The sequence below is a fragment of the Exophiala xenobiotica genome, assembly GCF_000835505.1.
Source record: "Exophiala xenobiotica strain CBS 118157 unplaced genomic scaffold supercont1.1, whole genome shotgun sequence".
Lineage (NCBI taxonomy): Eukaryota > Fungi > Ascomycota > Eurotiomycetes > Chaetothyriales > Herpotrichiellaceae > Exophiala > Exophiala xenobiotica.
In genome coordinates this window covers 919,107-942,106 of record NW_013562494.1, presented here as the reverse complement: position 1 = coordinate 942,106, position 23,000 = coordinate 919,107, and the positions used below count along the sequence as shown (strand labels likewise).

General features: G+C 52.6%; 10 protein-coding genes across 11 annotated transcripts; 4 read left to right on the top strand and 6 right to left on the bottom strand.

The window, feature by feature from the left end:
* Positions 1–205: 205 nt before the first annotated feature.
* Positions 206–1,381, bottom strand: PV05_00377 (uncharacterized protein; the record flags this gene model as incomplete). Its single annotated transcript, XM_013465267.1, has 1 exon — positions 206–1,381. One exon carries the CDS (start codon positions 1,379–1,381, stop codon positions 206–208), a length of 1,176 nt encoding a protein of 391 aa, XP_013320721.1.
* A 387-nt stretch (positions 1,382–1,768) lies between these two features.
* PV05_00376 (uncharacterized protein) lies at positions 1,769–4,399 on the bottom strand (the record flags this gene model as incomplete). Its single annotated transcript, XM_013465266.1, has 2 exons — positions 1,769–2,929; positions 2,981–4,399. The coding sequence occupies 2 exons, from the start codon at positions 4,397–4,399 to the stop codon at positions 1,769–1,771; spliced, it is 2,580 nt and encodes an 859-aa protein (XP_013320720.1).
* A 213-nt stretch (positions 4,400–4,612) lies between these two features.
* On the top strand, positions 4,613–5,903 carry PV05_00375. Of its 2 annotated transcripts, XM_013465265.1 has the most exons (4): positions 4,613–4,947; positions 5,012–5,097; positions 5,150–5,240; positions 5,292–5,903. In XM_013465265.1, the coding sequence occupies exons 1-4, from the start codon at positions 4,884–4,886 to the stop codon at positions 5,615–5,617; spliced, it is 567 nt and encodes a 188-aa protein (XP_013320719.1). In that variant the 5' UTR covers positions 4,613–4,883; the 3' UTR covers positions 5,618–5,903. The 2 variants fall into 2 exon arrangements, with proteins under 2 accessions (XP_013320719.1, XP_013320718.1); XM_013465264.1 differs by having other exon boundaries at positions 4,613–5,097.
* Positions 5,904–6,062: 159 nt separating this feature from the next.
* Positions 6,063–7,256, top strand: PV05_00374 (ubiquinol-cytochrome c reductase, iron-sulfur subunit). The gene is made up of 3 exons (XM_013465263.1): positions 6,063–6,477; positions 6,563–6,731; positions 6,802–7,256. The coding sequence occupies exons 1-3, from the start codon at positions 6,126–6,128 to the stop codon at positions 7,052–7,054; spliced, it is 774 nt and encodes a 257-aa protein (XP_013320717.1). The 5' UTR covers positions 6,063–6,125; the 3' UTR covers positions 7,055–7,256.
* Positions 7,257–7,449: 193 nt separating this feature from the next.
* PV05_00373 (uncharacterized protein) lies at positions 7,450–9,196 on the bottom strand. The gene has a single exon (XM_013465262.1). It carries the CDS (start codon positions 9,126–9,128, stop codon positions 7,617–7,619), a length of 1,512 nt encoding a protein of 503 aa, XP_013320716.1. The 5' UTR covers positions 9,129–9,196; the 3' UTR covers positions 7,450–7,616.
* A 228-nt stretch (positions 9,197–9,424) lies between these two features.
* On the top strand, positions 9,425–10,702 carry PV05_00372 (uncharacterized protein). Its single transcript, XM_013465261.1, has one exon. It carries the CDS (start codon positions 9,581–9,583, stop codon positions 10,409–10,411), a length of 831 nt encoding a protein of 276 aa, XP_013320715.1. The 5' UTR covers positions 9,425–9,580; the 3' UTR covers positions 10,412–10,702.
* Positions 10,703–10,872: 170 nt separating this feature from the next.
* On the bottom strand, positions 10,873–12,717 carry PV05_00371 (uncharacterized protein; the record flags this gene model as incomplete). The annotated part of the gene is made up of 1 exon (XM_013465260.1): positions 10,873–12,717. One exon carries the CDS (start codon positions 12,715–12,717, stop codon positions 10,873–10,875), a length of 1,845 nt encoding a protein of 614 aa, XP_013320714.1.
* Positions 12,718–12,854: 137 nt separating this feature from the next.
* Positions 12,855–14,130, bottom strand: PV05_00370 (uncharacterized protein; the record flags this gene model as incomplete). The annotated part of the gene is made up of 2 exons (XM_013465259.1): positions 12,855–13,904; positions 13,954–14,130. 2 exons carry the CDS (start codon positions 14,128–14,130, stop codon positions 12,855–12,857), a joined length of 1,227 nt encoding a protein of 408 aa, XP_013320713.1.
* Positions 14,131–14,342: 212 nt separating this feature from the next.
* PV05_00369 (uncharacterized protein) lies at positions 14,343–16,243 on the top strand. The gene has a single exon (XM_013465258.1). The coding sequence runs from the start codon at positions 14,390–14,392 to the stop codon at positions 15,107–15,109; it is 720 nt and encodes a 239-aa protein (XP_013320712.1). The 5' UTR covers positions 14,343–14,389; the 3' UTR covers positions 15,110–16,243.
* Positions 15,073–17,633, bottom strand: PV05_00368 (uncharacterized protein). The gene has a single exon (XM_013465257.1). It carries the CDS (start codon positions 17,496–17,498, stop codon positions 15,318–15,320), a length of 2,181 nt encoding a protein of 726 aa, XP_013320711.1. The 5' UTR covers positions 17,499–17,633; the 3' UTR covers positions 15,073–15,317.
* Positions 17,634–23,000: the final 5,367 nt, after the last annotated feature.

Genomic DNA, 23,000 nt, shown 5'->3' with positions numbered 1-23,000 from the left:
GCCGTCCAAGTCACGCATCATTACCAACGCTCTTCACCGTCTCTCCTGAATTGTCATTCAGACGCCCAGTTCCAGCCCGCCTTGCCTCGTTGTATGCATCCATGACACACCCTCAATGCCAGGCCCTTTCTTTCTCTTCTCTCTGGCCGTGGCCGCCTTCATACTCAGTCCGCCAGGTTCAAGACGTACTACCTAGGTACGTACTTTATTGCGCTGCACCGAAATCCACGTCGTCACGCAACAAAGCAGCAGCACCTAGCATATCAGCAACCTCTTCCAAAATCCTGCTCTTCCCCTCGCTTCCCTTAACCTCCCTCTCATAGCATGCACTCAAGTCTTCAATCTGCCTCCTTAGCGAATCCAAGGTGCCTATCAACTTCTCATTATCCATGGCAATAGTGTGAGTGTATCTCTCCATCGCCGCTATGTATGGAAGAACGGAGGACGTGATCCAGCGGTACATTGCGTCGGCGTGAGTTGAGAGAGTTACGTGCGTGGTCGAGCTGGGCGGGAGGAGAGCCAACTCGGTGAGGTGAGCGTGCCATGAGAGAAGGTCGGCTTTGTTCAGCTCGAGAAAGAGCGTTGTCGGAGGACTTGCCAGAGGGTTGCGGTCCCGGTGAGAACTTGAAGCTGGTGGGTTGAGGTCGGGGACGGGGATGGGGACGGTTGAGGTGAGATGAGTGTGAGTGTGAGTGCTCTGCTTTGCGACGTTGTTCGACTCGTCTGAGACGGGATGAACAGATGATGCCGTCGTCGAAAAGCCTCGGTCGTCTTCCGACGTGGTTCTTCTAATCATCGTCACCTCACTGTTGGAGTCATTCAGTTTTCCATCACAACACGCCAAAGCAGAATCAACACCGATCATCTTGTGCCATTGCTGCTCATTGTCGGTTTCGGTTTCGATCAAAGTGCTTCCGTCGAGATCGGTCAAGTCATTGCCACCCACAACAGCTGAGAGTTCGTCTTCGAGCGTCCTGCGGCGGTGCAAGAATGGCGAGGTGTGGTCTTCGATGAGGTTGGTGCCTCCATCGTCAGCTTCTTCATGCTGAACATAGCCGTGGTCAAGCTCTTCGTGAGAATCGTGTTGTGAGGGCGAGCTGGTGGCGATCCCACGTCCGCCGTTGACGTCGGAATCGATCAGTATACTCTCACTGGGATCGAAGACTGTGCTTGCATTGAGGGCGAACGGCTCGTCTTCGAGAATCTTGCGGCGCTGCATCGAGGGCTTCGTTGGGTGGTGTGTGAGATCGGCGACGACATGGCCTTGATTTGGGGGCTGATGCTGCTGATCTTCAACATGGGAGTGTTCTTCACCACGGCCTTGAGCGAGCACAGGCTCACGCACAAACGGTTGAGAGGGCACCGTCGATCTGCTGGTCATATCGGGCTTTCCGGCTGTGGAGGTTGTGGGTGAGATTGGCTATTGTCAGGTCGGCAAGTGACCAGTATCGAGCGTGAGAGAGAGGTGGTGCCTCCTCGTAGAGCCGTAGAGTAGAGACTTTTAATAGCGAGCGAGTTGGAGTGGTAGAAAAACAGGTCGAGAAATGGGAACGTGAAACACGGAATGCCTATATGTAGTCTGCAGCCAGGCGACCAAGTTAGATCGAGACTCGATGTTAGATGGGAAAGTATAGATCTGAATGCTCAAATCTCCCTGCGAACCCGAGAGTAGGGTTCGTAGAAACAACAGCGACAGATCGACGGAGGGTGGAAAACATCAGCGAAATTCGCCCACTCAAAACACATAATATACAGTCGTATACTCGCCTCATCTCGTATGCATCTCAACGCCATATCTTTCATGGTCGACAATATCAACACCCCCTGTCTCGGTCCCGTCCAGGATCTCATGCTCGTTATGATAATCATCAGCAAAATCATGTCTGCTCTCATCTCGAGTCACCCTAACCCAACCATTCGCGGTGCGAGGGCTTAATCTCAATTTTCCTTGTGATAAATTGTTGATCTTGTCAGCGATATACTCGCCAATCTTGGTGAGCACGTCGGCGAAACGCTCGTTTTGCCCGTTCGAATCGTCCCTGAGGGCGGCTGCATGCTCTTGGGCTTCGACCTTGAATTGGTATTTCAAGCAGTCTTTCACAGTGACAAGACCTTCGAGACGACCGTGATGTTCGACAAGGATTACCCGCGGGCCCATTTTCTTGAAGAGCTCCATGACGGTTTCGAGAGGTAGGCGAGGATGCACGGTGATCGGGGTCGAGTCGACGAAGGTGCTGAAATCAACGGTATGTAAGGCTATGGAGTCGAATGTGACTGTTGGACTGAGTGGTGCTAGTGTTTCTGCGCTGTCGTCGCGTTCCATGGCGAAGGTACATTTTGCATCTGGTGCGAGCATGCCTTGCTTTTTGGCTCGGTCGATAGCGAATTGAAGCTCAGTACGTCCGATGTACCCGATCAAGATCCTGGCGTCTTTGTCTTCAACGATAGGAAAGCCGGAGTACGTCGTGTCATTGAGTAGCTTTTGTACGGCTTTGACTTCCATACCTGTCGCGAAAAGCATACTGATGTTTCCGGTCATTACCTGCGACACGGAAACGCCAAAAGTATGTTCCTCCTTGTTATCGAGAAATGGGAAGCCGTTGAACCATATCATTTGATCGGCGATGCCGGCCTTGCTGAACCTGTCACCTACGGCTTTTGTGACGCCCACCACGATCATAGTAGGCAGGATGTAAGTCAGAGCTCCTGTGAGTTCGAACATTATGACTGTGACGGAGATTGTCAGGTGCATGATCCCGCTGAGAGCAGCTCCGGCGCCTAGGAAAGCGTATGTGCCAGGAGTGATGCAGGGTACGTCTGGTTGACATGCTGAAAAGAATCGAGAGTCTGGAAATGATTCATGCAGCCACTGAACGATGATCCCTAGCATTCTTCCGAACGAAGCGCCGATCGCCATTGATGGCACGAACTATTTCTGTCGTTAGCACCGAAAGACACACCGGGAAACGGGTTCTCTTACCGCACCGCTTGGTACCTTGCAGCCATAGGAGACGATGAAAAGAAGAGTTCTCATAACAGTTGCAGCCGCCAAAGACGTAATGAGAGACCATCTGTTTCGCCTATCGCAAAGCCCATCATAATCATAGTCACCCTCGCATTCTCGGAATAACGTCTCCATCATCTCAGTCATATCGATCCTGAGGAACATGTTCGGGTAGCATAGAAGAGCTGTAGCCCCAGCAAGGATTACAGCTTCCGGGATGGCGTATTTCGACAGGTACTTCTTTCGGAATGCTTGAGCTTTGAGGTTCCAGTTGATGACGAAGGCGCCATACAGCCCACCAAATATACCCAGAATGATGTAGAAGACAATCTCAAAAAAATGCCAGTCTCTGTCGTACTTCACTGAGAACATGACAAGTTGACCTGTTCGGAAGGGGTTCATGGCACTCAGAACTGCCGTCGCCACAAGAGCACAAAAGTAACTCCGCCATAGTGTTTTGAGTGGAAAGTGTGAGGCCATTTCCTCAAGCGAAAACAAAACTCCGCCAATGGGACTTCCAAAAGCCACCGCCACTCCTGCTCCTGCTGTCGCTGTCAGGATCTCTCGAGTCTTGGATGCGCTCCGTTTGTATTTGTCGAAGAATCGCGAGATGACATTACCAACGCAGACCGCGTAATGTACACTTGGGCCTTCTTTGCCGACAGACAATCCTGAGGCGATGGCCAGAGGTAGACAGATTGACTTTATCAGGAAGGTCCAGAATCCGAGAAAGCCTTTCATGATGAATCCAGCAATGATGCATTTGATCTCTGAAATTCCCGAACCGGCAGCATAGGGAGCGTAGTTTTTGACCAGGTAGGCCGATAGGAAGCACAAAAGGACGGCAAAGATGGCGTATATGAAGTAGTTGGCAATGCCAAATGAGCTCCACCTCTTCCATTCATCACATCCTTCCTCGGAGCCAAAACAGCAGAAGCCCTCATTGAGATACCAGGCAGTTGTGCAGTAGCCCATCTTGATATCTGACAGCCATTCTGTAACGATGCTCAAGGCGGCAGCATTGAGGCCGATAACAACGCCGACCAGTGTTATGACAATCCATGCTTGAGCCGCATCGTAGGATTCCCAAAGTCTGCGGCGCCATCCTAGAACTCCATCTCTTTCGAAGAATCTGGACTCTTTCCGCCTGGCGCGTCTCCTCACTTGTGCTTGAGCCGCATCTTGAACCCAATCTATCGTCGTGAAGTCTTCATACCTTTTTATTTCTGCAATCTCTTCGGTGATGGCCTGTTCCGCCGGCGTGATCTGAGGGATGGGCTCTCCATGTTCGAGACTGGAGACTGTAGACAGGCGCCTCGATAGACGTCGGCCGGAGTAGGAGGGTCGACCAGAGGAGGTGGCAGCAGCAGCGGACGTGGAAACGCGCGAGGTCATAACATCGGATGATCTATCATGGTCGTAACGAGAGGTAGTCTATAGACTCTTCGCACGCTGGTGTGTTGGAGTGGAGAGTGCTAGAGTGCTAGAGTCGGCGAGATGAACTGTCCTCCGAATTGGGAGCCGTTCCCATTTCGGGACGTGCCCAGAACAGTGACATATCAAAGTCTCGACGCGACTTTCTGTCGATTTATTGTTGCTACTTTGAGATTATATCAAAAGCAACATTGGACTGTCATTCTGAGCAGTCAACAACGCGTCAAAAAACACATTCCCGACTACCGATTTCCGTGATCTTGTACACACTACGCTGGTGCGCGACTCGACATCTGGCACAGGCGAGTCTCATCCGGACACTTTTGTGCCTCATTGGGCGGCTACTGGACTCATTACTTGTGCCGGAGTCGAAACAGGAGACTTACTGCACAGGATCTGGTCTGACATTGTTCGTGCATCCCGACACTGACCGTGGCAAGACGCGATGCCTTACAACAATGCGCCTATTGAGCCACCGGACGAGATCACTGGCTCGTCTGTTCTTCCTCGTCAGTCACTGTTCAATGGGCTCTGTGCTCTGTGCTCTGGGCACTCTCCACTAACACGGACCAGTTGCGCGCGTAAAGAAGATCATTGCCATGGACGAAGACGTGGCTCAATGCTCCACCACGGCAGCTTTTGCGATATCAATAGCGACGGTAGGCTATGTGGGCAAAGGTACCTTTACTCAGGATGCTGAACGGAATACAGGAAGAATTCATCCGCTACTTGGCCGAACAGTCACACAATGTCGTGAAATCCGAACGAAAACCGCGAAGGAATATCGCGTATAAAGACATTGGTAGGGGACTACCCTGGCATTGTGCCAATTACCTCTAACTTTTTTGCGCAGCCACAGCAATATCCAGAATTGACAATCTCGAGTTCTTGTCAGACACGGTGCCAAAAACAAAGACGTATCGACAGTTTCGAGAAGAAAAGGCTCAAGAAGCTGCAGCAAAAGCAGCCTCATCAACAGCAGCCCCGGTGAATGGAGTCAATGGCGAGAGTGGCTCTGTATCAATAGAAGCCATGATGAAGAATCAGCAACAGAACGGGGTCAATGGAGCTAATGGGTCTTCGAACGATATGTCGGGTAGTCCTATTGCTCACAGATCAGTTCATTCGCGGAATCATAGTCATCCAGACCCAATTCGAGACATTGAGATGACTGACTGAGCCGAATTGGTGGAATGCAATCATGTTGCGAGCCTTTTCATTACCGGAACTCAAAATGTATTGTACTTATGTCAGTGGATGAGGAATGACTGTATCATGGCGATCGTAACAAAAGCAAGGCTGGATGACCATTGTTGGCTTTAGGTCGTCCTCAATATCATTTGACGCTCAACTTGCGCTGACTCACTGGGAGGACGCACGGCTAACGGGCTTAAAGCCCTTTTGAGCCTGCGAGGTTATGGTAGAACAGCTGCTGGTAGATAGGTCTAGTATAAGAAGACTGAGGTACAACCAAAGGTCTGCTGAGTATCGTCGTGGTCGAAGGAGCAGTCGAGGCAGTCCACCAGTCCTGGCGAGTTCAACCAATCACGACAGACACATAAAATCATTCACGCTAAGCCCCATTTGGGACTGCACCTTCTGCGACTTCCATCACAGCATTGAACAACCTCAATTCCTAGCTTCCACCTCCTCAAACAAAAGGCCTCTCTGCTCACCACTCCTCACAATGCGGCCAGCCTCAACCTCCGCCGGCGCTGCCCTGCGCAACTGGACCCGACACCCCCTCCCTACTTCGCCATCCTCGTCTTCCCGTCTGGCCGCAGCCTCCGCCACTACAGCTTCATCCCCGAACTCACAGCGACGGCTACAATCCAATGAACCCAATGCCGTAGCGAGCTCGAGCTTCCATAGTCCTTTCACTGCCCACAGAGCACCCGATAAGAAAGACACCACCCAGATTCCCAGCTTCAAGGCCTATGCCTCGCCCCGATCTGAAGTCACGAACCGGGTTTTCCAATATTTCATGGCCGGCTCGATGGGTCTGCTCGCAGCAGCGGGTGCAAAAAACACTGTGCAGGGTATGCAGACTACATCCATGAGCTTCTGCGGTCAATTGTGACCATGAAAAAGATGAAGATGGGCTGACAAGACGGCCTTGCACAGATTTCCTAGTCAACATGTCCGCATCCGCCGACGTCCTGGCCATGGCCAAAGTTGAGATCGACCTTGCTGCTATCCCGGAGGGCAAGAACGTCATTATCAAGTGGCGAGGCAAGCCTGTTTTCATCCGTCACAGAACGGAAGATGAGATCAAGGAGGCCGAATCTGTCAAGTATGCCTATACCACTCCACTAGTTCTGGCCTCTGCCGCGTCCACATTGCGATGCTGATATTCTTCCCAGTCTTTCCATCCTCCGTGACCCTCAAAAAGACGAGGACCGTGTCAAGAAACCCGAGTGGCTCATCATGTTGGGTGTCTGCACACACTTGGGTTGTGTCCCGATTGGTGAAGCCGGTGATTTTGGTGGTTGGTTCTGCCCGTGCCACGGTTCGCACTACGATATCTCTGGACGAGTGAGAAAAGGTCCTGCCCCGTTGAACTTGGAAGTACCCGAGTATGATTTCCCTGAGGAAGACAAGCTCGTCATCGGTTAGACGCGATTCACTACTGGTTGTACGTCGGTGGGAGGGTTAGCGGAGCTGAAAGCTTGATCGGCTGATACCCGTAAAGACTGCAGCGTGAGCACTGTACACATTAGAGAAGGGCGAGTCTGATGCCGTTGTTCGAGGTGCCGAGGTGGTCGAGACAGAAAAAAGAACAAATACCAAATACCAAAAGACCTAAACATGTAGCCGATACTGTCGAGTTGCTCATTTTGTCGGAGTTGTTTCTTGACCATCGTGCAATAGCCAGATACGCCTTTTTCTGATGGCCTCTGCCTGAAGCCAAAGAAGCTCGCAGCACTACCCTTAAATCAGACAATGTCTACCCAAGCAAATCATTTCTAATCAGACTTCAGTCCAAGCTGAATCACGCTCTTGCTTTTGGTAGCTGCACTAATACCTGGATTGTGTAGTTGATATCAGTCTGCAAGCTGTATTCTCATATCTTACAAGGTATATACAAAGGTCAGACAGCTCGCGTTATAGGCGAGGTGTGTGCGTGAAAAGGCTTGACGCTCGCAGAAGAGACTAGAGCACCAAGATGCAGGTTCGTTCATCTTGGCCTCAAGAGCACAAACAGCAATCCCATCAGAGCCATACCACCAGCGACACCTTCCATCGCCACTGTGGTCAACTCGCGCTGTGTGAGTGTGACTCTCTGCTGCTCGCTCCATCTTGTGCGGATCGCATCCTCATACCATGCCAGTGGTGAGTTAGGAGATGTCCAGCGCGATTCTTCGGGAACCTCCATCGCTCTTACTGGAGATGGAGGCGGGATTGGCTCTTCTGGCACAACGGTCTCTGGCGCGCCACGACTAATTTCCTCCGCTGCAATCTCGTTGCTAGTCACCTTCTCAGCTGCCTCTTCTATGACACCCTGGGACACGACAGGCTCAGTTTGGTCCGTAGTCGTCCCAGATACGGCATCGACAATCTGCTCCGCTATATTATCCGCGACGGCGTCGACTTTCTCGCCCGCGGACATCACTGTCGCCGCGCCCGTCTGATTCGGATGCACAGCGGGCATTGCGGCGACGGATTTCTCTTCCTGCCTCTCTTTAAGCGCGAGCTCGACCTTCTCTTCGAAGCCCTTGACGAGCCGTTTCCGCCGCCACGGCTCAATTGCAATCTGGAAGACAACGAAGAGCAGCACGTTCAGGCCCATTAGGCCCCACGTCCCCCATGTGGACATTTGCCGTATCTTGTCGCTCCATATCTGTTCTTCATGATACCGCGCCAGTATTGCCTTTGCAAGTTTTGTCGAAGCCTCTTCGTACCGTGCTTCGGCGTCCTGGACGTCTTTCTGCGCCGCGGCCTCGGCTTGCTCATTTGCGTGGTCCGATCGGTATAGGCTGGTAAAGCGCTCGAGGTCCGTCGCTGACCATGTGTGCTTGCGGTGTAACAGGTCATTTACTTCACGTTGCGTCTGGCTCCGTGTGGCTATGGCGTCACTGTACCTTGAGCGGGCTTCTTTAACAGCGCGGCGAGACCCTTGGACAACGGATTCTTGGTGTTCGATCTCGTTCTTGAGCTCTTCGATTCCTGAGTACCCTGTCAGGTCGTTCAACCGCCTAGATGCCACAAAGACGTGCGTTTGGAAATTGTCCATGAAATCTGAAAAGCGTTTCCGCATTTGAGAGTAGCGGCCGGAGAAGTCGGATGGTAAGGATCTATCGGTAGAGGCAGGTTGGTCTTGAGGCTTTTGAGCTGCTGTTTCCTCTCCGGTGGATGTATAGACAATCGAGGACGACTCTGGTATTGTGTGGACGATGGTCTCATCTCGAGCGTTTTTGAGCTTCTTTCCACCCTCGGCAGCTTGGTCTGCTCGAGCATCGAGGCTCTCTTCTATCCTGCTCTTTGCGTCTTCCACTTTTCGGTCGACTTCGGGCTTGCTGTCGCTATAAAATCGAACTGGGACACCTATCCTCGGCCTTGAACATGTCCATCGCTGCGGGGGCTGTCGCACCACCGAGGAAAATTGGCGAGTAACGGGTCGAGGAGCTGGCTTCGCAGCTCGAAAAGCAGTCCATATCGTCTGAGACAGCCGCAAGGGAGCTTGCTGCATCTCGACCACAGCACTCTACACGCCAGACGGAGAGACTCCCAAATGCAACAGGAGCTGCTCGACTCTCCGAAAATCGCAGCTTCATTCACCTATTCACCTTAGAGCCGCATTAAGGTACCATTATTGGCGAGGAAGGTTAACCGATCCCGACCCGGAGATGCGGCCAATCTGTCGCGGACGTCATTTTCTTGGGATACCCAGTCACGTGCCCAGTTCAGGCAATGACGGGCACCTTCCCGACTCTCCGACTTCCCGCCCGAAAAATATCTGAAAGAATTGGGTCTTCAGTGTTGGCATGAATTCATGTGCTGTGTTGTTGTTCTGATTTCTTTTGGTAGAGCTGTTCTCCTGTAGACTTGTTCTGTTCTTCCATTATCGTCGTCCCTTTCCAGTAACACAAATTCTCTGACCTGGTCCGGCTTCGCTTCATTCGGCCCGCCCATTTTCCCATCATGCCCTTCCCAGAGACTCTCAACGCGAAGCCCCGCGTAATCTTCTTCACCGACTTCGATGGGACCATCACCCTCCAGGACACCAATGACTTTATCACGGACAACTATGGCATGGGCTACGCCGAACGACGCCAGCTGTTTCACGCTGTCATCGACCAGACTGATACCTTCCGCAATACATTCCAAAAAATGCTCGATTCGTGGAAGATGCCATTTCCCCAAGTCCTTGACATCCTGCGCGAGAACATCTCTCTCGACCCATATTTCAAGGACTTCATGGTCTGGGCTCGGTCCCATCACGTCCCTGTGATCGTGCTCAGCTCGGGTATGATTCCTGTGATCGAGACTCTCCTGAAGCACTTGCTGGGTGAGGAGCTGATGCAGGACATCGAGATTGTTGCCAACGAGACACAACTTCGCGCTCCTGGCAACTCGCTCGACAAAGCGGATGGCTGGACCATCAAGTTCCACGACGACTCGGGCTTTGGGCACGACAAGTCCTTGACAATTCGGCCATATGCAGATGCAATCGCCAAGATGCCTCATAGCGAGAGACCAACGCTCCTTTATGCTGGTGACGGGGTAAGCGATCTCAGCGCTGCACGAGAGACGGATTTGCTATTCGCACGAGCGGGCCAGGACTTGATCACTTACTGTGAGCGCGAAGGCATTCCTTTCACCGAGTTCGACAGCTGGGAGACGATTCTTCAGGAGACGCAGGATATTTATGACGGCAACACCAGTGTGAAGAAAATTGCCGAGGAAGGCCTAAAGAGGCACAGGACAAATTCGATCGAGCAGGGCGAGCATATGCGGCCGACGACTCACTAGTTGCTGGACGGTCAAGTGTTCAATGGTGGCGATCGTATTTTCGGGCAGTCAAAGCATCAGTCGGCGTTCTCAAAATATGAGATGCAGGGAACGATCCTATAGACAGCGACATGGATAGAAAGGCACGAACGCAAGAGGGTGCTGACATAGACATATAGATACATAGACCTACTGCAGCCAAAGGGTATGGCGTGTATCCTGTGGCTGCGGACCACTATATTCGGGGCTTCCGGGCGCCTTGGGCCACAAGGACGACTTCGAGGTCCAGAATCTGATCTGTTCTGCCAGTGACAACTTGGAAGATATACAAAAAAAACCGTGTGCAGATATGGACATGTCTTGCCGTCCATTGTAGCATCGTGCTCAACGGCTGCAACGCTACTCCCAAAAAACATCAAATCGCCTGCACTATGCATTATTGATGACCACGGCCAATTCCGGTCTCCGTCTCCACATTGAAATCAATGGTCTTCCTCATACTCATCCAAAGCCTTCCTCAATCCAGCTTCATCCCTCGGCACCAATCTCACGGTATACCGCTTGGGCACACTGACAAGCTGCGTGGGATCAATGACGCCCTTGACGGGATGGGTGTTCATCTCGCCGCCATCCAGAGCCTTGACGTCTGTGATCTCAAACGCACTCAGTAACCGCAGATAAATCGTATACATTTCCCGGTTCGCCAGCAGACTCCCCGCACACATCCTATAGCCCAGTCCGTAGGTGAACATGGGCGCGTCGGGCTGCTCCAGCCAGCGCTCCGGCCTGAACACCTCCGGGTCATGCCACACTTCGTCGTCCATGTTACACGCCCACGCGTTCAAGAACACCACGCTACCGGCCGGTATCGTATGCCCGTTGTACACGATGTCCTTGACTGTCGCGCGCGGCAGAGCGAGTCTGAGTACGGTGTAATACCGCAACAACTCGCGCACGAGGGCCACGATGTACGGTATACTCTGGTCGTCGTTGGCGTCGCACAGGATTTGGTCGTCCGGATAGACGGCGCGGATCTCCCCCAGCGCCTTCTGTTGGATCTCCGGCCGCTGCGCGAGCAAGGCCATGCTCCAGGCGACGAGCGTGGTCAGCGTGTCGAGACCGCCGGATAACATGGTCAGACTGATGGATACCAATTCTTCGTGGTTCAGTTTCGCCTCCTTGTCCAGGATCACATTGGCCTGGATACACGGCTGGTGCGTGCCCTTGGCCATCCGGTCGTCGAGATCGTCGTTCAGCTTTTTGAGATATACATCCCTTCGTCGGCGCATGTCCTTCGCCTTGGCTTTTCCCGTGCTGAACGGGTTCAGCCGCAGGAGCGGGATGTAGTCCTGCAGATTGCCCGTGGTGGAGCGGAACTTGGACACTTCCTCCTCGACGTGGGTGATCTCGCCGAACAATTCATCGTTCTGACTCGCCATGCGCGTGCCCCAGTTCAGGGTGAGCGCCAGGGACAGGCTGAGACGCTGGATCATGGGCATCGGATCGACGGACTTGCGGCCGCCGTCGCCGTACGTGAGGAACTCGTTCAGAAAGTCGCGCGTCTCGACGTCGATGTGCGGGATGTACGTCGCGACGCTGGGCTTGTTGAGCGCGCTGGCGGCGCCTTTCCTCCGGCGCTTCAGGCTGTCGGTGAACGGCGAGGTGCCGATCGTAGTGCCGGCAGTCGAGCTGACGACTTTGTGGAATGTGTAGAATTCGGGTCGCGAGGCCAGCGCTTGGGAGTTGGCGCCGAAGATCTCGCGCGCCGACTTGGCCGAGTTGACCACGATGACGGGCACGTTGCCCAGCATGATCTGGTAGACGGGCCCGAATTTCTTGGCCCATTGCCGGTATTGCTCTGCCGCGTTGACGCGGATTTGGTGGATGTTCCCGATCATGGGGAGTCCTGAGGGACCATTGAAGCCTGGTATTCGGACTCGGGATCGTTGGAATTCAGTGAAGACCAGGTATAGCAGTGCGGAGGCCGCCGCGAAGTAAGCCAGGAATGAGAGTGGGGAATTCTGGGCCGTGCCCACGATGATTGAAAGGGCGTTGTCGATCATGTTGTGATGCTGGACTGGCTGAAGGGAATAGAAACAAGGAATAAACAACTGTATAGGAAAAGGAGGTTGTGATATGTACAGTTCAAGGGACAAAGAAAATGGATGGATGGACAAGGTGATATAAAGATCCAATTCCGGCGTTCCATATGAGGGATTGGGGAAGTATGGGGAGATGGGAGTCGATTCATTTGCCGAATCCTTGCATGCCATTCCGCCGTTCATGGAGAGCGGAATTATCACCGCTTCCGTGGTAGTTTTTCCCATGTGCAGGAATCCTCAAGTCTCCTTGCAGGCGATTGGTTATACGGAGAGGATAAGTTTCTGGGTCATCGTTGGATTCAGGAACTCAACCACATGGCCCTTAAGACGCCGCGCACATGAACGAAGAGACTTTGACCAACTCATTTCGCTTTTCGACCTTTTCTCGACCCAGGAGTAGGTTCCTTCTTGCCCGTCGAGGGCACAGCACCATCAGCAGCAGTCGTATCCTCATTCTTCTTCTTGTTCTTCTCGGCCTCCTTCTTCGCCAGAGCTCGTTTAACTGCACCTTCTTTCTCCAGCTGCTCAATCTGTTTCTCGCTGAATTCCCAGAGCCTCTTTGCGACCTCTTCGTTCTTGACTTCAGGCCTGAAGGGTTCAAGCTCTCGACATTCTTTGATCATCTTCCCGCCGGCGCCTCTTGCATATTCAGCTTCCATCGCCGCTAGGAGATAACTCTGAGCACCTTGGAACGGGGATTTGAGAACAAGCCACCAGAAGGGCCATGTAACGAGATACCAAAGCAGTCCCCATACCAGACCCCCTGACAGCCATCTTCGTGTCCCCGGAGTTCGACAAAATCCCGGGTCAATGATGAAAGCTCTGGCATTGTTGGTCGCATTGTCCGGCCTCTTGTACGAGTCGAGATGTTTCTGGAAAGCATACGCGAACGTCATGGTCGCCAATTTACTCCGCGCATAGGAAGAACTGCCAGACTTTGTGACAGACTCGGTATCCTTAAGGTCCAGCTTCCCACCAATATAACTGCTGCACGTGCTGAACAAGATTCTCACATCTCGGTCCGGTGGCTGCGCCCTTATAGCCGGCGATAGTATACTTAGGAGGTGGAAGGTGCTGAGATAGTTGATCATCCATTCCGCTTCGAGCCCGTCTTTCGTCTTCTGCCCAGTCCCGAAGTATGGTGTCATCACATTGGCACAGAGAATGATCATGTCCAGTCGCCGCGGCGGTGCGTTGTCCACCCACTTCGTCGCAAAGAGTCGAATGGAATGCAGGGACGACAGGTCGACCTGCTCGGCGTATATCAACTCATTGTTCGTCACGGTCCGGAGGTCTTCGATGTAGTCCACCAGAAACGGATCGGAGGGCGCATGGTGCGTGAGCAGGATGATCTGGGCGCCTCGTGTAGCTAGTTCTTGCACAACCGCGGCGCCGACACCTGATGTGCCTCCCTAATCTCATCAGTCGAGGCCTTCGTATGAGATCAGGGAATACACATACCGTGACCATTACAACCTTTCCATGCATCACCCGTTCGGCACGACATTTCGCTCCGCCAAAGTACAGCTTCAGCAGTGTAATCACGCCAATGACCACTGCACTTTGAAGAATGGTGGATAAGTACGGGATACTGGACCATCCTCGCCCAAAGCCCTCCGCCAGCAGAGGGATAGGCATAGTGTCGCTGGTCGAAGTTTACAAATGGGAGACTACCGTATGTGGTCTCTGTCTTGCGAGTCAGAATAATTTCAACAGAGCAGACCGTGAAACGCGCCTATCGCAGTGTCCGGCGACCGGTTTGTGCCTGGACGGAATTTCTTCTTCGGTATGACGCCAGACCCACCATCTCATCTCGTATATTTACTTTCTCTCATAATATTCGCAGATCTCCTCAAGCAACCCGATGACTCCCTCTTGACCGAGTTCCGTGGCAACAATGTCAGATGAAGAGGAAGACAAAGACTACCACCTCCCGCTACAAGACCAACGCGTCTTCGGCGCCGGCATCAAACGCAAAAGAATCGCTTTCGTGCCCGCCTCGTCAACCGAATCCTCTCTACCTTTCACAACTGATTCACCAAAATCAGACATTGCATCGCGCTACCTCGCCATAGTCCTGCCCAAGGTTTCTCAGTCTCAGTCTCAGTCTCCGTTACAAACGCCTCGGCCCCCTGAACGCTCTTCCTCGGCGCCTCCGGCTTCCACTTCCACTTCCACCGGCCAAATCTGCTCAGTCTGCCATCAGCCCGTCGTCGCCTCCACAGACAAACACGAATCCTCGCTTGCGCACCAACTATGCCTCACACACGTCAACCCACCTTCACACCTCGATCGTTCGCACGTCGGGCTTCGGTACCTTACCACGCATGGCTGGGATCCAGACAGTCGACTGGGTCTCGGCGCAAGGCAAGAAGGCATCCGTGTCCCCGTCAAGCCCAAGGAGAAGCACGATACAGAGGGGCTTAGAGAGAGCTTACCCGACGATAGCAGGACCATCAGGAAGAAAGCTACACCGAGAAAAGAGGACAACAAAGTCGTCAAGCTGAATGCGAAACAAATCAGGGTCCAGGATACGGAGGCGAAGAGAAGAGCGGACAGACTAAGACAGTCGTTCTATGGGCCTGATCTGGAGAAGTATCTTGGGCCGAACAGCTGAATCTATGTTGATCCTGTGCCACAACCACAGGCTCGTGCGAGTGCGTAAGGTATATCCACGCTATGCTGCAAAAACCTCATACCGGCTACAAAGCCTACATGCCTATCCACAACCTCTGGCTGATGCCTACATGTCAACGCCGACGCCACGCTAAGTCCAGTCAAGTCAAGCCAACAGGCATCCAATTCTACTTCCCATGAAGCATGCGCTAATGCTTCTTGAACAAGCCCAGATGGTGCTTCTTCTCCTTCTTCAGCTTGCCATGACTGTCGCTCGACGTCGAGGGAAACTGATACGGCGCCGGTGCTGGGCTCGGCTGCTGAGGCCGCGACGGGACCGTCCCCACGCCTGGACGTACACCGTTCTCCGATCTCCCACCACTAATATTCATCCGCTGCATCGCTTCTGTCGGCGGCCTCATGTTATCAGGCGGCCTAGTGCTCCCGTTTGGTGCTTGTGGCTTCGGCTGCAGCGCCTGCGGAGGCGGTTCGGACATCCAGGCTGGTAACTTCGGCTGCGCTCGGTCGACAGGGAGATCTAGTTGCTTTCTCCCGGAACTGAGGAGGCTCACCTGTCTCAGAAAGTTTTTGGGTGTGATCATGTGTGTCGTCGCCAGGAAGATTTCCTTGCCAGCCAGGCGGGATACTTCGTAGCACGCGCGTGCTTCGGCGTACGTGGCGCCGCCGCCCATGAATACAATGATGCGTTGACGAGGTTTGTTCGATTGAGAGCGTGTCTGTGCCCAGGTGGGTTTTCCTGCGTTTCTGAGTGACGTTTGAGATACCATGACCTGGCTATTTGGGTCGTTGAGGTGAGGTTTGAGCGGCGGGAACACGGTCTGGTCCAAGGTGCCCTGGCACTGCTCTTCGAGCATGTATCTTAAGGCAGGTTCAAACCTTGACAGACTGACTTCTTCGTTATTGTTGTTGATTTCTCGTTGGCGAGGTGGGAAGATCGGTGGGGGAGGCATGACCGTGTCTTTTAGTTGCTTCTCGACCCTGGCGCCGAGCGTGATCAGGTTATAAATGATCTCCCCATCCATGGGAGATAGTTGGCCATGACAACGTAGTTTCTCAATATCGCCTCGCAGAACGCCATGTCTGTACAGTATGTACAAAATCAACAACCTGACCCGGTCTTCGTGGATGACACTATCATCGTCCAGTAGCCGGACAAGCTGGTCTGCCAAATTTTTGGGCTTCCTGTTGTCTTCGTCGGTTCCCGTAGACAGTGATTGTTCAACAGACACTACGTCTAGGAGTTTGTGGTCTGCAAAGATTTTGGCGCATCGTTCCGCCATGTCGATGTGCAAGGAGAACGCTTCCTTGCCTTCTTGGAACTCTGGGAGTCCCGCTAACATGTCCTTGATTGTATTGATGCTTGCAGGTTGGCCATCGTTGTCGGCGAATTGAGGGTTCTTCGCTTGAAACTTCCTGAACGCTTCACTGAGTTCCACGAGGAGATCCTTCATGTGCATGTGTCGGTGGGCGAGCCAGAGATTATCCTTGTCGGTGATCTCCACGTCTTTTTCTTCCTGGTCGGGTTGACCTCGTCTGATGATATTCCTGTATGTGATTTTATCCTCGTCGTCTCTGATGGGCAATAGGTCCATAGCCATTGCCTGATATGTCAGCTCGTGAACAAACGGAGACATCAGATCCATGGATCTGTCGGTGATCAGGAGCACGGCTCGAGGTCGGGTAGACTGGTTTTGTGGAGGGAAGTTGTTCCGTTCATCGCGAGCGTAGTTGTCCAGTGCCGCTTGCACAAAGCTGGCGAGATGATAACAGAGAACGTCTGCAGGGTGCCGCTCGCTTTCCCTGGGCTTGTAGAACCTGATGAGGGGGTATTCTCCGAGGGAGACACATATTGAAACAATCTTCTGAGTCAATGCGTCCAGATGGTTCTTAACCAGACCGTCGCAGGCCGGGTGGAAGAGAAGATGGAAACTCCATGGCTCTCGAAAGGTGATTAGGTTCGACTCTCGAGGGAAGAATTCGATGTTCAGTGTCCGGTTCTCGGCAATGAGGCGTGCCCGTGATTCTGACCGGAAGATCTCTTCCCCCAGTGCACGTGGTAACTGTGATGTCCAGATCAGATGTGACCGACGATATCTTTTCCGACTCAAATCAGCCTTGAGGCATTCGACGATGTGTGGTTGTGGGGAGAGCAGGTAGATTGCGTCTGTGTCGGAGAGTGTCTGCCTGCGGTCTTCAAGCTGTTCGATGTTTGTGATGTTGGCGTTGAGGATATCATCTTCTCTTGTAACATTGTACACCAGCCGCTTGCTCTGTTCATCCAAGACCAATACCTTCCAGTCTCGTCCGCTGGTCGCCCGAAGGGTGTCTAGTATGATGCTTCGTTGGATATCAATGACGGAGGTGGCCATGGCGGTTTCGAGGCGGTTCGAGGTAGGACGGAGATCACATACTAGAAGGGGACGGAAGTCCAAACGGTATACGCTGCGGCTGCCCGACTCAGCCGCTTGACTTGGTGAACACAGGAGATAGGGAAGAGATGTTTCTTACAACAACTGTACACCTGTGAGTGCGATGCATGAGACCGTTGCAGCTGGTGCCCGAAGCGTGGGAGTGGATCGAGGGGCACTCCGCAGCCAATGATGCAGGCCGAAACTCTATTTTCCCACAGATAGAGCCTCACCAGCATCAGTGGGGAGCAACAAGCCTTTCCCTACCTGAAGTTAGTCGCTACGGGCATGATGGGGGTTAGACAAGCAATGACTGGCACCTAGACAATGCCTAGCGAGCCCGATCAACACGCCGGGACACCCCGGGACGCGCCGCCTATAACAAACTAGTCCCAAGTCTATCGTCATGTTTTCTTGGATACCTCGAGGCTCTCCAGGCTGCCTGCATCAACCCACGGTTGTGACACCGTTCGCGTGTTAAGTTCGTCCTCTGGTTCAGTACGCTCTATCAATACTAAATGAGTGCCCGTGCTTGTCCCTGTACATCGATCTTGAAAATGATGCAAGTCTAGCCCGGCCTTCTGGTTTGTGAAAGGTTCTGTCCTGATCTACCTTCGTGATCTACCTTTGTCGTCCAAAGGTTGAATCTAACAGTCACTGACAAAACTTCGGGTATCATAAGCGTCCATTCTGTATTCTCAAGCTCTAACATGATCGCTGAGCAGAAGAAAATATACAAGTTTTTATGGTGCTCTGTTTGGTTCGGTTACTCCGCCGTGTCCAGACCAACATCGGTTCTTGGGGTCTCTTGAAGGCCTGAAGAATGTATCTACTCCTTCGAGAGTCATGCGACCTCCCGGGACCGAGCAACACGCTTCGACTGGGATGTTGGGAGGCCAAGAAGAAATCGTGATGTTCATGTAAGTGGGTCCGGTATAATGCTATCAGTGCCTGCCACTGTTCGTTGGAAATGCTTGTTCCGTCCCAGAGCCACGATCCCATTTTGGCGCCGAAATGACATTTCCTTTGGCTTCTGTGACCCTAGTGAGCCTCATTGGAGCCTCTCTAACCCGACCGATGTTTGTCTCGGGGAACCTTTGGCTGGACTTGATGCACTGGACGGTGTTCCTTGCAGCACCCCTTCCCGACCACCAAACTGCACAAACTCCTCAATAATTGGTATTTGAACACCCAAAGCTGCCCGCTTATGGCCGCTGACCGAGGTGCAGTATCATGGCCTTCTTTCTTTTGGTCCAAAGCCTGGCCTGACCCACTGCATTGAGATGTCGAACACCAAGCACGCTATGTCTGCCTCTTTCCTCAACGCCTCTTTAGCCAGTGTAACGTAATCGATTCTGTAGTATTCCTTGTCCCTTCTTGAGGGGACTCCGGTACCATGGGAGGATCCCAGCTTCCATGCTGAGATGTGCATCGTCCCACGATGAGGTATAACTAATCCGACGTTTGAGGTATTCTTCTTGGTATGACATGTCACCACTTTGTGCGCCCGGTATAGCCTGCTGGCGGAGAACCGTCTTCGACCGATTCAACAATGGTCGTCCGTGAAGAGGGAGACTGCAGCGATTGTACCAGCCTTTTACTTGAGTTTTCTCTTAGACCAGGAGACGTTGGCATGTACTGAGAAAATCAAATCTGTGCCCAAGAGGAAATCGTATTCCATCTCTGCGTCCGGGACCACGTAGAATTTCGAGTGGAACATGAACCCTGGAGCGTCTGGGTGGAACATCTGAAGAACGATACTGCCCAGTACGTGCAGATATCCCGGGCTCTCCCCAATGCGCTGGAGCCCTTTGACGCGGTATTGTTGCCGTTTGGAGAAGTGCTCTGTGGGTATATATGTCTCTACGAGATCCTTGACCACCGACTCTCTGATCAAAGAGTAGCCCCTGGACACCGTGTCGACCAGTTCCTTGAATCCCTGTATTCCCTTGTCGCAAAGATTATTTGAGGGAACATGTACTTCGAATTGGATACCCCTCTGCACAAGTCCAGGATCTAGATCCCCTGTCAAAGGTACAAGGCTTCGAGGAGTGTAAGAGAATCTCTGTTGGACTATCAAGGGCTCTAGGGGCTAGTCCCCCTATATACATGTGTCCTGGGGGGTCGGGCAGTGATGTCAACGCTCCACCAAGCTCTGCCATCCCCGTGTATGTTGTATCTGAGGTTAGATAGAAGGGTACTTAAGGCCTTCCGATCTTCTTCGTTCGCGGGGAAATACTCGACGTAAGTAAGTCGTTCTTTGGCCGTAAGACGCCGGCGAAATCTGTCTTTGGCAAGCCCAGGAAGCCTTTTGAGCCATGTAAGAGAAGATTGGCAAAACACAGGGTGTGTAGAAACTTGATCATCGTTGGTTGACGTTGAACTCAGGGATCCGTGGCTTCTCTGCGAATCGGATAGGCTGGGGCGAGTAGAGCGGATCTGTCAACTGTCAGCGACATGCTGAAGAATGCCACCGGACGGAGAGTAGTGCAAGACGGGAACACACATCAGTCCTTTGCATATTCTCTGGTTCCACTTCTTCTTGAAGGTTGCCAGCAGACGCAGGGTCTGCTGCTCGGGCTGCAATGGTGATACCGGCCATCGTGGGGGTGTACGATGGCTTCGTCGAGTATTGGTCAACGATCCATGGTGAGTCTCAGTTGTGATCGCATACTTGGAGATGTCAGGTCTGGGTGTTACAGGTATAAGGAGAGGCAAGGAAACTGGATGAGTGGATGGGTGTTTCTACGTCAATGGAAATGTCGAAAAGGAAGAAGACCAGAGCGGGGCGTCTGAGATGTATAGTCAGCATGCGGTTGTTTGGCCGGATTAGTGTCGGTATCGCGACTTTGGCTTAATCGACGCCACCGGGTGACTCTCCCAACTCTCAATACCATCGCGCCCTGCCACCGGATACCCTGGGCTCGAAGCCTTAAAAGGACGGCTCAAAAAGGGTGCGGCTGCGATTGTGGCCATCGAGCGCATCGCCCAGCATGCCAGGTTCCTGCCAGGCGGACTCTAGATTGGCAATGACAATTTTGGGAATGCACATCCTCCAACCAGTGGAGTCCTATCCCGATCGAGTGAGAGGCAAAGCAGGTACAAGCCCAAATATTCCTTGAGACTGCGTAGCATATATCCCTCTGTCCGGAGAGCGCGAACCAGTCTGAGGCTCCCATATGCATGGCAAGTAAGCCCAGAGGATGAGGAAGAATGCCAAATGGTTGCCAACCTTGCTTGGAGCTTCAGCCCAACATGGACGTTGGAGAGTGGAGCGATATTAAAGCTTTATGATTGGCTGTAGTGGGGCAAGATGGAAGCTGCAGTTGTTGCATCCAATGTCGATGCTTCTGCTTTCCAAGCTTTACGAGCGATCTTTTCATGAGTAACCCCTGCAGAGCAGTGCCCCTATCCATTCTGCATACTTTTCCCACCTATCCTCATATTAGGGCGCCTTCCAGACTTGGACATCCTCACGCGCATCACATTTTGAGACACTCTGACTTCGGCTCAGCCGAGAGGTCATGTAAGTCAGCCTGACGAAGAAGCATACCATTGCACCTACCCACCACATAAGGTCCCGTTTCCGGCCCACGCACACTCAACGAAATTTTATCCCAGCGGCGCGTCAGATGTATTCCGTCCTGACAGATTAATAACTGAGTGGCGAACCGTTGAAGCGAACATAGCAGAAATCGTTATTTGCTCCAGCGTCACGACAACAATTTTCTTGCTGTGTCCCTCGCCCATCACATGACGACTGGGTCTCACGACTGGGTCTCATCAAAGGACAACTGGCTACGATGAGCTCTCTACCATCGTGGGCAGCTTTCCCGAATTGATGATCTTCCGGCGGTTGAGGTCGCTTGCCGCATAGGTCTCACTCTGCATGCAAGCTGACCTGCTCGATGTCGAGGATGACCTGTGCGTGATCAGGGAGATAAGGAGCTGGAAGACTCGACGGAACACGAGGTGTCTAGGTCCTGGGCACAAGCCAACGCTGCCACCTCGGAAGACGGTCGCAATCGGAGAGCACTTAAAGTGGCTCAGGCACAGAACAAGCTTGAAAAGTATTGTGAGTAATCTCCCATATTGGATGAGTCCTATTCAGTCGAAGCCTCCAACTGAAAACGCCTTCATGCTCCAGGTCAGCAAAGTTCAAGAACTCAGAGGTCCAGGGCGTCACAACTTCCGCTCGCTGAAGTATTGGCTGGACAGTGAGCAAGCTGGTAATCATTTCCTTGCCAAAGCCGGAGGGGGTCCAAAAAGTGGGATGCCGGATCAACAACGACCTAACATATGTCGCGCACGGGTCAACTGAGCCAACAAGCATTCTACTTCGAGAGTCGGCATATGTTGAACGACTCAGCCTCACCAATCGCCGATTAGCATGGGAGTGCGAGTGGTGAGCGAAGGGGTTGCTGAGGGGCTGCTTTTCGTACTTCTACTTGTAGCGCCGACACACGTGTACCGATCATGCACTACTGTATATTCTGAGCACCCTCTGGAGCGCATGCAAGTTCCCTGCATTGACTTGGGGTACCCAGGAGGTGAGCCATCACCCTGTTCTCATTTGGGATGCGGAGATGCAAGAACGCCTTGACTGAGCCTTACTAGCCTAGCCAGGATCGAATTATTTGGCTCCCCGGTCAGCATGCACCAAGCAGTGTTCAGCCATGTACTTGGCTCGACTGCAGTGCTGTAAGCAAGTCCGTGTGATAGCAAAGGCTTGTCGATGTCGATGGAAGGCCCCATCAGGACTTCTGCAAGCAATGGAGCTCGTGAGAGCTTTCTTATGCTATTGGTGCAGGATTTCGGTCACTCTTGCCCCAGCCTAAGCTCCCATGTCTAAACAGCCAAATAAACACCTCAACACGGAGCAAAGTACTCACCTTGCGGAGTGTGCAATTTGAGGCAGGCCGGACTGCTTGATCTCGATATACCATGATGCGGCTCAGATACCCCATAGAATCGCTGATCTCCCAACGTGCCTCCCACAGCTCCGACGAGTCAATAAGGATATGCTTAATGCTACTGTTAGACTAAAGGTTCGCACCGCAACCGAACGTTATCTACATAGCGAGGATAGGCTGTTGGACCCTAATGCGTAGAGAACTGATTGATTGTCATGGCTAGAGAGAGAAATCTATGAAACATTGACAGAAATCCAACCTGACAGCCGATTGGTGGATAGCGCCAAGAGTGAGGCAAGGCTGCCACCCTGGCGGCGCTCACGTGACTGGGCAACTGCCCTGTTGTGATTACCAAAGCGCCAAGTCTTGTAAAGACAGGGCCTCGGGCAACGACGGTGGTAATGCCTCTGACGCTATCCGTAGTACGCAGGTATATAGTCTGACATCTCCCCTCGAGATGTCCTAATCCCACAAGACCCTTACGTTATAATCACATGCGCTAATCGCATATGCACGTGACTGTGAAAAGTGGTCGCCAGGATAGGAAACT

Bases quoted from the DNA above. Each gene is read 5' to 3' on its own strand.
- PV05_00375 (XM_013465265.1), top strand. From the start codon at position 4,884: ATGCCTTACAACAATGCGCCTATTGAGCCACCGGACGAGATCACTGGC. The intron at 4,948-5,011 runs GTCAGTCACTGT...AACACGGACCAG, and splicing joins TGGCTCGTCTGTTCTTCCTC to TTGCGCGCGTAAAGAAGATC. The intron at 5,241-5,291 runs GTAGGGGACTAC...TTTTTTGCGCAG, and splicing joins TATCGCGTATAAAGACATTG to CCACAGCAATATCCAGAATT.
- PV05_00374 (XM_013465263.1), top strand. From the start codon at position 6,126: ATGCGGCCAGCCTCAACCTCCGCCGGCGCTGCCCTGCGCAACTGGACC. The intron at 6,478-6,562 runs GTATGCAGACTA...GGCCTTGCACAG, and splicing joins TGCAAAAAACACTGTGCAGG to ATTTCCTAGTCAACATGTCC. The intron at 6,732-6,801 runs GTATGCCTATAC...TATTCTTCCCAG, and splicing joins AAGGAGGCCGAATCTGTCAA to TCTTTCCATCCTCCGTGACC.
- PV05_00373 (XM_013465262.1), bottom strand. From the start codon at position 9,128: ATGCAGCAAGCTCCCTTGCGGCTGTCTCAGACGATATGGACTGCTTTT.
- PV05_00372 (XM_013465261.1), top strand. From the start codon at position 9,581: ATGCCCTTCCCAGAGACTCTCAACGCGAAGCCCCGCGTAATCTTCTTC.
- PV05_00369 (XM_013465258.1), top strand. From the start codon at position 14,390: ATGTCAGATGAAGAGGAAGACAAAGACTACCACCTCCCGCTACAAGAC.
- PV05_00368 (XM_013465257.1), bottom strand. From the start codon at position 17,498: ATGGCCACCTCCGTCATTGATATCCAACGAAGCATCATACTAGACACC.